Source organism: Plecotus auritus, assembly GCF_963455305.1.
Source record: "Plecotus auritus genome assembly, chromosome: 7".
Classification (NCBI taxonomy): domain Eukaryota; kingdom Metazoa; phylum Chordata; class Mammalia; order Chiroptera; family Vespertilionidae; genus Plecotus; species Plecotus auritus.
In genome coordinates this window covers 121788649-121803023 of record NC_137774.1, presented here as the reverse complement: position 1 = coordinate 121803023, position 14375 = coordinate 121788649, and the positions used below count along the sequence as shown (strand labels likewise).

Sequence of the window (14375 nt, the reverse complement as noted above, 5' to 3'; positions counted from 1 at the left end):
CCCAAGACTCAATAACCTCACATGTTCTTTGCCCATAACGCAAAAGCAAGCACAATCATGTTTTTTGTTTGTTTCTTTGTTTTGTTTTCTTATAGATTTTTAAAATCTATAATAGTGGAGATTCTTGATTCATGCATTTAGGAAGGGTTTTTGAATCTTGCAAAAAAAACAACAACAAACAAACAAAAACACACATCTAAGATAATACCAACATTGTCTAACTTCAGAATAATTTCTTCTGGGTTCTCAGTGGTTTATGGCTGCAAACATATTTCCATTCCAAGTATTCAATTGTTTCCATTTAAATGTCTAGAAATGTGACTCCCTAAACCTAAGCAGTGCATCAAAATAAACTATTGCTGTTGTTTTTAAACACAGAAACATAGACTCTATTCAGCCATGGGCAAACTACGGCCCGATCCGGCCCGTTCGGCTGTTCTTTCCAGCCCGCGGAGCCGAAAGAGCGGAGGGTTCTCTTGCTCTCCCCTCCGCTCCTTTACTTTGAATTTATATTAGTTCACACAAACACTCCATCCATGCTTTTGTTCCAGCCCTCCGGTCCAGTTTAAGAACCCATTGTGGCCCTCGAGTCAAAAAGTTTGCCCACCCCTTCCTAGGTCCTGAATCAGAATCTTTAGGAAAGAGACTTAAATATCTAGATTCTTTAAAGCTTTCTGGATAATCTTATGTACAGCTAGGGTGGGAGATTATTGGTATATGACATCCTTTTAGGGCCCTTAAAACCTACTGAGGAATAATTTTACATAAGACAGTAAGGTGGTCCTTTAATTGAACCAAGCATATACTACCTTTTCAATCTTTTATCTTAAGTTTAAACAGACATGCGTTATTTAAGGAACTACCACTTTTGTTAAAATGACAATCTGAGAAACAGTAATATAGCCCCTGATGGAACTGTTTTCCTAAGTATCAAAATTTTTCTATTATTCCAGAGAGCACTCCAATTTAATACCCCGGTTTCAAGCTCATGATTAGGCCAAACAAGCAACAATTTACACAAACATTTCCCCCTTTATAGTATTTCTCTCTCTTCCATTAAAACTCTGGGTTTTCACTGTGTACCTTAGATAACAGAGTCAGGGAAATGACAATGGAGAATTTTAATTCAATTCAGTGGAAATGGATGCTGAATTTACCCCATTGTTTAAGATGTGCCAGAGCATCCCTGAGGATACAGAGCAGGCTCCAGAGGCTCCCGTCTCAGTTAGAAGTACCACATTTTAACTCCCTACTTCTACTCCTACCTTATTATAAATTATTTTTTAGTCCCTTCCTCCAGACTAGTTTTCACCTCCTGCCCTTACTGTGAAGGCATTCAGAATGGAAGGAATATTTTCCTTCCATTAAAACTAAAAGCTATACAAATCTCAACCAATTGCAAAGTATAATCTTATTTATTTTGTGCAGAAATCCAGTACCAGAATTTTTTTGGGAAAAAAAAAATCTGTTTTTACTAGGAAGTTTCAGTACAAGCACTGAAACTTTAATGTGATTTTGTAACCTGTGTTACTAGTATTTCCCTTGGTGAGCTCTCCATCGACAGAAATCAGACCCCAGGGTAGACATGGACTCTTTTTTCCTCTGACTAGAAATCTGGGAAAGTAGTGCACTTAATATTTCATAACCATCCAGTTCATGGGTACATTTTCATATTCCCTGTCACTGCAGAATTGGTTAGTCCCTAAGAAATCTTTCAGGCAAGATTAATCTCCCCTCATGGAGGATGTGGGCATCATATTAAAATCAAGTCAGTCAACAACACAAGGCTGTGTGGAGACCTTGAAAATGATGCAATTTTCATGAAATTCTACTAACTTCAAATATCATTTCTACCAATGTATTTTATTTAGATCCTTGTGTGTCCAAGGTTAGGCAAAAAGTGAATAAAATGAAACAAAAAAATAAAGCAAAAATTTAGGGATTTTTTTTTCCCAAAAGAAGCCCTATGCAATTAACAGAAAATGAAAATCAAATAAAAATATCAAAGCATATTAAAAAGCATAAGATAATACATAAAATAAAATATGATCATTTTGTGTTTGTACTGAAGTATGGTAGCAACCATACTTGGGTAAAAATTGCTGTTTAATATTTTAACCTTGCTGTTTTGGGTTCTGTACTCATTTAAAAGTTATTTTGATTTTCTGAACTTATGTATGATTGAAAACTCCATTGATGGTGCTTTGAATATCCCATTGATTGTGATCTCACTGGTCATCAAAGCACATTCCTCTGGGACCCAGGACAGATAGTGATCCTAAATTGTCTCAGTAGCTACAGATAACTGAATTTCGGTTGACTCAGTGGTCCCGGAATCTGGACAGCACAATTATTCTAAATTGTCCAGGTGGTCCCAGATAATGTGTTTCTGTTGATAGAGTGATTCGTAGATACTTTAGATAACTAAGTTGCTCAAATTCTGCTTCTGTAAAAATGCTTTTTCGCGAAACAGGTTCCTCATTCCAGACCCAACGATGTAATCAATACCTTTGTGATATTCTGTCAATATAAGCCAGATGTGGCAAGCTGTTCGGGGCTGCGAGGTCTGGACCGCTTCTGCTCCCTTGAATGTCGCCGGCTTTTAATAAATGACTCCATAATTCGACCTTTTTTTGAGGCGTCCTTTGTAAGATGGGAGTTACACTACAACATTTGGAGGCCCCAGCGAGATCCGCCACTAGGGGGCGCTGGTCCGGACGCCATGGGAGGCCAGTCTCCCCTGGGCCGGTCGTGGAGACTGAGGGATCTCTAGGGGGTGCGCACCCTGAGACATCCCAGGGCCCCGGAGAACTTCCCTTCGAATCCAGTGAGCGGACAGGGAACGTTGGCACATCCCTAAAAAAATTTGTCTCGGAGTCCTGGAAACCCTCCTGGAGGTGAATCTTGGTTTACTGGTGGACCGGTCATCTGGGGATGGCGGGAAGGGCTAGACGCAGCCGGGACTTCCCCATCCCAGAAGTGCCCTGAGACGTCAATGGTCACTCCTGCTTCCTGGATTGTTTTTGTCTCGTGTGTGGGCCCTGTGTGTAATAATCGTTGAGTTTTGATTTGTAAAGGTTTTGTCAGGTTGTTGAAATCCTTTTGGGAGACACTGAGTGGTTCTTCCCTTCCTGTTTAACCTTTGACTGTGTGACTGGATTACTGATCTTTTTATCAAGGTTCCTTGCAGGGTTTTACCTCTCCTGAAATAACCCTCTGTGTGTAACCTGCCCCTCCCCGACTAAGCACTCTTTTTCCCAGGTCAACGCCTGAGTGCAGGATGACTTTCCCCTCACAGTCCCTGGCGGACTCCGGAGTGGTTTTAACCTTTTTTCCTTCACACACACCGGTCCCGCCCACTGGCCTGTGGCGGTGGCAGCGGAGCCAGAAAAAGGGGTGGCGGTGGCGTTTGCACGCCCTCCCCTCCCTCAGGGTGTTCGCTTCCTGAACCCTCAGTCTCCCTGCGCTGCCCCTTCTGGCCCCACCCTCATTATGGGAGATGGACCAAGTTCCCAAGAAACTCCTTAGGTTGTGGGATGGGGCATTTATCTGTTTGTTGCATCTATTAGTCTTGTTTCCTTTGTCCAACATGAGTGCCATTTCTGTTTTGCTGAAACATGGGTCGAGAATCCTGTCCTGGGATGTGGGAAAGGGAGGCCCCCATGTCTGTTCTTGCTAGGCCCCCATCAGGGGACTTGGGCAGTGTTCCTGTTATCTGCTCAGACCCCAAGACTGTAAGAGTACTTGTTCACTGAAAGGGTGTAAGTACAGATGCTTGTTTGATATTTTGTTTGTCTGCCTGGGTATAATTATTTGTTCATGTAAGTGTGGAAGTCTGTGAGAAAAAAAGAAACATTTAATTTATTTAAGGCTGAGTGCTCTGACACATAGCAAACCGCCCCGAGTGGCCACTAGGATTCCTTTTTCCCAGGGGTGCTTGCTCTCTGTCAGAGGTGAAATCGGCCCACCTAACTAATAACATTTCTGTCTATGTTTATTAATTTGAAGGTATGAAGTTGTAACAATTGTGGTCCGAAAAGGTTTAAAGCAGGGACCAAATTCTAAAGTTCACTATTTATAAGAAGGAAGCCAGAACTGGCAAAGTCACCAAGTCTGCCCAGAAAGCTCAAAAACTAAATGAATCTTATTTCTGACACCTGCCGCCACCTAGTCTTAATCAGTGGTGGAGGAACGGTCTCAGAACTGTTTGTCTCAATTGGCCATTTGAGTTTAATATGGTTAATGATTACAATACATTGTAAAACCTTCAGAGGGAAAGGAGAATGTTTTGTGGGCCACTTGGTCCTTGTGTGTGTGGCAGCTCTTAAGTTATTAGTTTTTAAAATCAGTACTTTTTAATGGAAACACACTCAAGCAGAGGGGCTTTTCAGAGAGGTCAGGGAGTCTGATTGCAGTGTAAGGGTCACCGGTTCCCCCATGCCACCTTCATTGGCAAGAGGCAAGTGCTTTTCCCAGTGGGAACACAGAGAGGACTGCCAGATGAAAACGCCTTCTCCCTTGGTGGGAGCACCTCCATTCGCCACCTCGGACCCGCGCCGTGCTCCCTGCCTCTGCCCACCTGGCGCCCATCCCCTCCAGCTGGAGGCAGCGGCAAGGAGGGAAATTCCCTTGTGACTCCCTGAGCCCCAATGAAACCCCGGCGACTCCTTGGACACTTTTCACCGTGTTCTGTTAGGGGGCTTAAAGGCGGCAGCTAGAAATTCCCCCATTCCCCTTTTCAGGCTTATCAGAAACTGAGATCTTTATCTCTAGGAAAAATTCTAGTGGCTAGAGGCCTGGGAACATGCTGCTGGGCCTGCTCCCTCCTCCCCCGTGCCTTTTCTTTGCTAGACATGTTTAGAAATACTCAATGGAAGGTTTGAGGCATGGTTATGCATTTTTGAAGGACATAGAAAGAAGGTTTGAAGGCTAATTTGAAATTGTGAGATTTGTGAAGGTTTGTGTATGTGAGGAGAAGGAAAAGAGAAATGTAGAAAGAAAGAAAAGGCCAGTAGCAAATAGGAAGGAATTAGTATGCCTATTGCAGGAAGCAGGGGCACTGAAAGAGAATGTCCTGGCAGGTTAGCCAGGGAAGCAAAAGGGGAGACTCAGACTCCAAGGATCTTTAACTTAGAGGAAGAGGACTGTCGGGGCGGGGGCTCCTTTCCATTAAACCCCCAGGAGCCCAGGGTAACCTTACAAGTGGGGGGCAAACCTGTTAATTTCCTGGTGGACACTGGGGCAGCCTATTCAGTCTTGACAGAGCCGATGGGACCTGTAACCTCCAAGAAGACATCAGTCCAGGGAACCACTGGACAAATTGCCTGTTTTCCTTGGACATAAAAGAGGACTGTGGACCTCGGAAGGAACACAGTAACGCATTCATTTCTGGTCATGCCAGAATGCCCATACCCCCTGCTTGGACGTGACATCTTACAGAAGCTACAAGCCACCATATCCTTTGAGGGGGACGGAGCACACCTCACTGTGGATCCAAGGAACCCAGGTCCGGTTGCATCCTCTCCTGCCCTTTATTCTTTTAACCTGTCCTCTCTCAAAGGAATATACCTTGCAGGAAATGGAAAAAGTGACACCAGGTGAAGAACATGAGCCCTCTACCTACTTGGAGGAGTTACAGCGTCTCTATCCCATGGCCCGGGCAGAAAACAACCCCCCAGGGTTGGCAAATCATCAAGCTCCTGTAGTAGTCCAATTGCAAGCCACTGCCACTCCAGCCCGGGTAAGGCAATACCCCCTGAGTTTTGAAGCAAAGAAGGGAACTGCCAAACACATTTGCCGGCTGCGGGAAGCGGGAATTCTAATTCCCTGCCAGTCCCCCTGGAATACCCTCTTGCTTCCAGTTTTAAAGCCTGGAACTAAAGACTACAGGCCAGTATAAGACCTAAGGGAGGTGAACAAGAGGGTTGAGACTATACATCCCACGGTCCCGAACCCTTACACTCTGCTAAGTCTTCTGCCTCCAGAGAGACAATTCTACACGGTCTTAGATCTAAAGGATGCCTTCTTCACCATACCCCTGGCCCTGGTTAGCCAGCCTATCTTTGCATTCGAGTGGAATGACCCAGAGGGTGGATTCTCAGAACAATTGACATGGACTAGACTGCCTCAAGGTTTCAACACTCTCCCACCCTTTCTGATGAAGCCTTGAGCTCGGACCTACTTGCCTTTAGGCAGGAGCATCTGGAATGCACCCTACTCCAGTATGTAGATGATCTACTGGCAGCAGATACTGAGGAAAATTGCTGACAAGCCACTGAGGGCCTGTTAGGCACCCTACAAGCATTAGGCTACCGGGTGTCAGCCAAGAAGGCACAGTTATGCTCCTCTGATGTCACATACCTGGGGTACAACATTAGCAAAGGCAGACGGACCCTCTCCCTCAGTCGAATAGAGGCAATCTTACGAATCCCCGCACCTACAACCAAGAAGCAGGTTTGGGAATTCCTAGGGGCAGTTGGATACTGCCGCCTGTGGATACCGGGGTTCGCAGAGATTGCTAAACCTCTATACTCAAGTACTGGGGGAATGCAGCCGCTGAACTGGACCTAAGTGGAACAACGGGCCTTTGAGGAGCTAAAGAAGGCTCTTGTCTCAGCACCTGCCCTAGCCTTGCCAGACGTCAGGAAGCCCTTCCATCTCTACATGAGTGAGGTAAGGGGCATTGCCAAAGGAGTTCTCACTCAGACTCTAGGTCCCTGGAAGAGACCTGTAGCCTATCTATCTAAGAGACTAGACCCCATGGCAGCAGGGTGGCCAGCGTGCCTCCGGGCAGTGGCCGGCACAGCACTGCTGGTAAAGGAGGCAGATAAGCTGACTCTGGGCCAGGAACTAGCCCTGACAACACCCCATGCTGTGGAGGCCCTCCTTCAAGGTGCTCCGGAGAGATGGATGTCAAACACCAGGATCACCCAGTGCCAAGCTCTTCTCCTGGACCAGCCCCGTATCCGGTTCCATAAGACACTGGCCATCAACCCTGCCAGCCTGCTCCCAGATAATGATCCGGAGGAACCCATTCATGACTGCATAGAGGAAACAGACGCAGTACAAACAGCTCGCCCAGACCTGACAGATGTCCCGCTATATGACCAGACGAGGTACTGTTCACGGATGGGAGCAGTTATGTTCAGGATGGGATCCGATATGCAGGGGCAGCGTAGTCACCCTGGACCACACCATTTGGGCACAGTCCCTTAACAGGGGGACATCAGTACAAAAAGCTAAACTTTTGGCCTTAATCCAGGCCCTTCGATGGGGACACAGTGCCATCCACCGGAAAAGAGGGTTACCAACTTCAGCCGGAAAGGACATTAAAAATAGGGAAGAGATTTTAGCCTTATTAGAGGCCATCTGGCTCCCAAGGGCAGTTGCAATAGTGCACTGCAAAGGCCATCAGAAAGGGGAGACGATTGAAGCCAGAGGAAATAGAGCCGCAGACCTAACTGCCAAGGAAGCTGCCCAAAAACCAGTGGGGCCTTTACAAGTCTTAGTAACCCTACCGGATCTGGACCTACGACAGACCCCCTCCTACACCAAACAAGAGGAGGAATTGGCAGAACAGAAGCAAGCCATCAAAGGACCACATGGTTGGTGGACCCTACAGATGACAGACTGTTGGTCCCAGAGGCTCTAGGTCAGACGTTAAGTTGCCCAGTTACACCAGGCTACCCACCTAGGCGTCACCAAGACTTCTGGACTTCTGCGAGGCAGGTACTATATACCAAGCTTAGATAAGATAATTAAAAGCATAGTCACTAGAAGTACTGTCTGTGCACTGCTAAGCAAGGTAAGAGGGTCCCCCTGGGAATTTGGGCCCTGGGGAAATTCCCTAGGAGAGCATTGGGAGGTGGATTTCACAGAGATTAAGCCACCAGCATCAGGGTACAAGTACCTGCTAGTTCTCATAGACACCTTCTCGGGTTGGGTTGAAGCATACCCCACTAAGACAGAAACTGCCTCTATAGTAGTCAAGAAATTACTCCAGGAGGTTATACCTGGATTCGGGCTGCCAGTAGTCATAGGATCAGATAACGGCCCGCCTTTGTAGCCAAGGTATCTCAAAGTATAGCTCAAGCCTTAGGCATAAATTAGAAACTCCATTGTGCATACCAGCCACAAAATTCAGGACAGGCATGAGCAGGACTCTGAAAAGTACTTTAACTAAATTTGTCCTAGAAACCGGTGAAAACTGGACCAACCTCCTGCCCTTCGCCCTCTTATGGGCCAGGTGTACCCCCTACCAGGAGGGGTTCCCCCCTTTTTTGAGATCATGTATAGTAGACCTTCCCCCATCCTTCCCAGGGTCAAGGAGAAACTGAAAGCTGGAATTCATAACCATTCCTTGCTCAAGTCCTTACAGGCTCTGCAGTATACCCAGAGAGCCACCCACAAGCTTGTTCGAAATGCACTGCCAGTGCCCACCACGGACCCTGTACATCCCTTCCAGCCCGGGGACTCGGTGTGGGTAAAGAAGTTCACTGCCCAAGGACTCACCCCAACCTGAAAGGGACGCTACACTGTTATTCTGAGCATGCCCACGGCTGTTAAAGTAGATGGCGTCCAGACCTGGCTACACCACTCCCAGCTCCTGCACCAGGAAACGGCCTGGATCCTGGCAACCAGCGGCCTCACCAGTGAAATCCCTAGCCTGGGCTCCATGCAGGCCAGGAGGAGACTCGACGCCTGCAGGAGGGGAATTGGACTTCAGTGAGGACAGTACTAATGGGGACCGTGGTACTAGGGGCCTTGGTAACTTTAAGAACATTTTTGCTAGCCAGTGAGAAAGTCCAGGGCCAAGTAGGGCTAGATGTGCTAGGGGACAGGAGAGCAGGAACAGAACAGAGAATGCCCTTAAAGGAGGTGGGGTGAGTATATAGAAAACTAATTGTGCCAAGCAGGTAGTTTAGAAAAATTAATGCAGTCAAACTACTTGAAGTTAGGGGGCAGTACAATCCCCTAACTAATAAGGATGAGTCCATGATTTAACTCATGCACATAAAACCAGTGGGGAATGAAGTATGGTAGCAACCATACTTGGGTAAAAATTGCTGTTTAATATTTTAACCTTGCTGTTTTGGGTTCTGTACTCATTTAAAAGTTATTTTGATTTTCTGAACTTATGTATGATTGAAAACTCCATTGAAGGTGCTTTGAATATCCCATTGATTGTGATCTCACAGGTCATCGAAGCACATTCCTCTGGGACCCAGGACAGATAGTGATCCTAAATTGTCTCAGTAGCTACAGATAACTGAATTTTGGTTGACTCAGTGGTCCCGGAATCTGGACAGCACAATTATTCTAAATTGTCCAGGTGGTCCCAGATAATGCGTTTCTGTTGATTCAGTGATTCGTAGATACTTTAGATAACTAAGTTGCTCAAATTCTGCTTCTGTAAAAATGCTTTTTCGCGAAACAGGTTCCTCATTCCAGACCCAACGATGTAATCAATACCTTTGTGATATTCTGTCAATATAAGCCAGATGTGGCGAGCTGTTCGGGGCTGCGAGGTCTGGAGCGCTTTTGCTCCCTCGTATGTCATCGGCTTTTAATAAATGACTCCATAATTCGACCTTTTTTTGAGGCATCCTTTGTAAGATGGGGGTTACACTACAACAGTACTAGTATTTGAGAGGCCAGTGTGATTCCTGTATAACTTAAAAACTTTTACAATTCACTGTATCTTCTGTACGGTAGAAGTGAAGCCATGGCTACTTAATGTTGTACACCGAGAACTCAAAGTAGTAGACAAAGAAAAGCAACCCTTGGGTGCTCTCTCCCAGCTTCTGTGCTCACAGTGTGTCATTCATCTGCACACAGTGTCACTGTCTCCATTGATAGGACAAGTGTATCTGTGTGTGTGTATATTCTTGCTCTCTTACACCTAGACAATTTTTTCCCATCATTTTTTTGTTTTTAATTTCTTTTTGACCCAATTAGGAGATTTCTTTTGAAATTAGCATTTTGACATTTGGATTTTTACATAGATTAATACTCATTCTTTTTTTTAAATTTCTTTATTGATTAAGGTGTTACATATGTGTCCTTATTCCCCCATTACCCTCCCTATCTCCCCCACTCATGCCCTCACCCCCCTGTTGTCTGTGGCCATTGGTTAGGCTTACATGCATGCATACAAGTCCTTTGGTTGATCTCTTCTCCTTACCCCCACCCTCCCCTACCTTCCCTCTGAAATTTGAGAAAAGTGAAAGAACTCAACCAATATCTACTGTAATTTTGGTAAGTTCATTTGTAACGCTTGTAAAGACTGGTGATCCATCTGTCATAGTGTAGTATCCCATTAAAGAAACAGATCCACAACAAAGGTAAATAAAAGTTACTCCTTTTATTCCCCTGATTTTTCTCTTAGGGACGTTAAATGAGATCCACCTGTCCCAGTGCTGTCCTTATTCACCCCTGATCTCTTTTTAAACCCATTTTCTTCATGATTGTAGCTGTTCTAACTCATCTCTTCTAAACCTCCCTAGAAAGAAAATTTCCTTTACATTCCACTTGTCTCTCTTAAATTATTTTTTCATCTCTGATTTCAGTACTTTATTATGAAGGTATTTCTTTTTTTTTTTTTTTCTCATGTAGACATTTCTTTCCTTCTAGAAGTGTGGAGCAAGGGAGAAACATCTTTGACCCTGAAGGTCATCTCTTTGGTGGGAGGAGTTGGTGATGAATACTCTCGCAATAATTCTTATGCCACCACATAGTATATATTAAAGTACAGCTCACTAATTCTGTTTGATTTTCTTTAGTTAATATCCACTTGAGACTATTTCTTATGTGAAATAGGTCTATTCTCCCCATAATGAATTCTAGAAACTTATCAACTGTAGACTTAGGAAATTCTCTATTCATTGATCTTATAAATTGTCATGCTATGAGTTTAATAAAACCTTGACTACTTTTTTTTTTTTTATGTGGAGAAGAGAAACAACTGGAAGCAATACAAATGAAGAGTTGAGGGAAAGGAGGATGTCCAGAGACTGCTGAAAGAGCGATGATATGAGATTTTTGGCTCATGTGCCAGTTGTGACAATTTAGAGAAAAGGATGAGGCGTGTGGTAGAAAAGATAGAAAAAGGTTTAGTCACTGAACAGGTCATCAGAACATAGGAGACAAAAGGAATATATGTACCTAGATATATGAATTAAAGGAAAGTCAGGTATGAAAATAAAGCAAGGAATTAGGGTTGTTAACCCTTTCCTTAAATCCTTCTTTAAAAAACTACATTCAACTAGAGAACAGACTTTTTTCATCTTTGATAATATAATAGAGACAGGAATATTAGTATTTCTCCCCCTATTATCTTTACCTTTCTTGTTTTCCATGTAAAGTGTTTGATTTGCAATCAGGACTGGTAGATGCCCTGATATCATTCTTAATCAGAAAGGCTGGGTTCTGTGTAAGCTTTCCTTATTGCTAGCTTACATGGACACTTGTTTGCATATGTTCCCAAAGTGCACTAAACCAGTCGACCACACAAAGTAGGAAGAAGTGGACTTCATAATCCTCCTAAATGACTGACTGGCAATAGTACTGTCCTGAAGAGACATGCTCCCACTCCTCCCCCTCCCCTCGATCTCATTTTTATCATATCATTCACAGGTTAGAATTGTGCACAGCAGACTATATCTCTGGTGAAAAATCTTGTCAGACAGAGAGACAGGACAAAAAGCCATTAAACAGGGTTTTTTATGTCAAATTGCATTAGAGAAAAACAAATAAATGGCTCACCTTCACATACAATGGCTCTCTGAGATGATCGACAAGAATACACGCTTTCTCCTCCCACACAGGATTGAGGTTCTTGTGTATTATTTTACTTCTAAAAACTTCTTTTCTTCCAATTTTAAACTTCACATATGGGTCACTTGTCCCTGTTAAAGAAAAGCAGATTGATCCATGTTAATTATGCTTTTCTATGGAAGCAAAAGAATAGCTCATCTACTCACCAGCAAGTATTTCAAGGAATAAAAAACAAAGCTTAGCACCTGGAAAATAAGGTTTAAGAGTATTTTCCTGAAATATTAAAGTTACAGTAAATTATTTATTATAATAATAATAATTATTATCAATCTTCTGTACTCAATACTGTAACCCTGTTCTGGTATTTTAAAAAACTCTATTGCATGTTGCATATGTAAATGTAATTCATGTTATAAATGGTAGAAATTAATCTGACATTTCTCTTGGTATCATCTGGTTAACTCTAAAAAAGATGATTCATAATCTTAGCTGATTTAAGTAGTTTTAGACTTACAGATGCTGCTAAAATTTTATACTAGTTTAATGGGCTTAATTAGGAAAAGATGAGTCTCAAATTGGGCTTTAATTTCATCCTTGGTTCCATATTTTCTTTTGCTCAGAAGTTTCAGTTTTAGAATGTTAGGAAGGAATGAAGGTCTCAGAGGAAGGAATCAGGGGGAAGGGAACAAATGTTTATGAAGTGCTCTGGAGATTATCCCTTAACATCTCCCAAGCTCCCAAAATAATAAAGAAAATCAGAGCTGTCAAGTAAGTTGCTTATGGACACACAGCTAGCAAAGGATGGTTAGGATTGCAACCAAGACTATTTGACTCTAATGCTTGTGCCTTTTCTACTACACCTGCAAGAGAGAAGGGCCTTTACATACTTACACAGGTATTATACCATTTCCCATTTTGACTGCTGAATGAGACCAGTCTTGGCCTAATGAGTCTATGTCCTTATTAAGAATTCATACAGAAGGTGTATCATATGACCCCAAGTAAATCATTCCAGTGTGTAACAACCTTCATCTTCAGGAAATAGCTCTTTATACGAGGTCCTTATAATAAAATTTTGTTTGATTTTTCAGTTTTCTCCCCAAACTGAAGTTATAGTTGATAACTATGTTTATATAATTTAAAGGAAAATATGAGTGGGCCTATGAAAACTGAAAAGCACCATATGAATATTGGCATTACAATTATGATACTGATCTCCTTAAACTCACTATCTATATCCCTCCTTTACACTCCACTAATCTCAATGACACATAAATATCTATGGTTAACGTAAGGTGCCTTATAGGATTTGGCTTTTCTTATTGAATCTCTTGGAGGCTCTCTCAAAACTCTCCACATTCCTCAAATAAATGTAATGCCTTATTTTTTATGCATCTACTAGTAGACCTGAGCATAATGAAATAATGACCCCAATTTCCCATGTGAAATTCCCATTCGGGTAGTTTAATTTTATCATTATGGTACAAACTTTAAAAAGTATTTATAAATGTAAATGCAAGCTATATCACCTTAACCTGTTTTAATGTATTCGTTAGGGAACTCAATGCAATAAAAATGTTCAGTACCTAAAATGACTATTATTAACAGCAGTTCCCAACTTAGGGCTGAGAACCCTGGGAATTGAGAGTGTTGTAAAACATATATTGAGGGTTATTAAAATCCATGTACCCATTTGTATTTTCCCAGTTGTGGCCTAGACCATTTATTGTCTTTCATTTTGAAAAGCATCGACATACTACTACTACCTGCTAAAATATTATAAGCTCTATAATACCAGAGCCTTTGGGGTCACTTTTATAAAATCTTCAGTACTTAGTACAGAATCAGAACTTCTCATCATATCCATGATGCCATTTGACCATTTGAGGCAGTAAATATCCCATAGCCTGAAGAAATAACAATCCAGCTAACAAGAGTAGGTCTAAGCGTTAAGGATTAGGGATAGATATTTTAGCCTGTGACAGGCACAAAGATCTCAAGGATTGGTATAATAGAAAGAGAAAGGATGTTTTCAGGACTCTGAAAACAAGTTATGATAATGAAATATTTTATTAATGTGCAGATTTGGCCACAGGATGACCTGGATTGGAGATAGTATTTATGTTAGCAAATTTCATAGTCATAATTATAGGAGTGACAGAGTTATATGCACACTCATGGGAGCCAATCACCTGACTTTCCTCACTTTGTTTTGACTCCATAGGATAAAATTTGCTATACTTCTCTTTGCAACCATTGATTAGCCCTCTGGGACTATCATTAAAATTTAATATTTTTAATAGTCATCTTTCTTTAAAATATTCTAATTGTTTTCAAGTTATTAACTTAGGGGACCTTTAGTGACTTAGAGTCCTTAATAGTTCAAAACCTTCAGCTTATGATTACAACTTATGGAATTGGAAGACACTGTTTGAGAGTGAGTAAAAATTTTGCATGTAATCTATGTTTAAAAGTGATTTTCCAAACTTATTTCAGCAATTTATTATCTGATGACATGAATAGGTATTATTAGCATTAAAAAAAAGAATTCAGTGGTCAAGCGTATTTGGAAAATGCTGGTTTAAAACAAAATTAAATGG

At 42.4% G+C, this 14375-nt stretch overlaps 1 protein-coding gene across 14 annotated transcripts in view; it reads right to left on the bottom strand.

Moving 5' to 3' along the window:
• MCTP1 (multiple C2 and transmembrane domain containing 1) overlaps nt 1–14375 on the bottom strand; it is a gene marked incomplete at its 3' end in the record, with an annotated part of 469528 nt that overhangs the window by 243730 nt on the left and 211423 nt on the right. For all 14 annotated transcript variants that reach the window (XM_080678379.1, XM_080678386.1, XM_080678388.1 and 11 more), the window contains exon 3: nt 11764–11906. In XM_080678379.1, coding sequence (XP_080534505.1) covers nt 11764–11906 — 143 coding nt within the window. The remainder of the gene's footprint in view (nt 1–11763; nt 11907–14375) is intronic.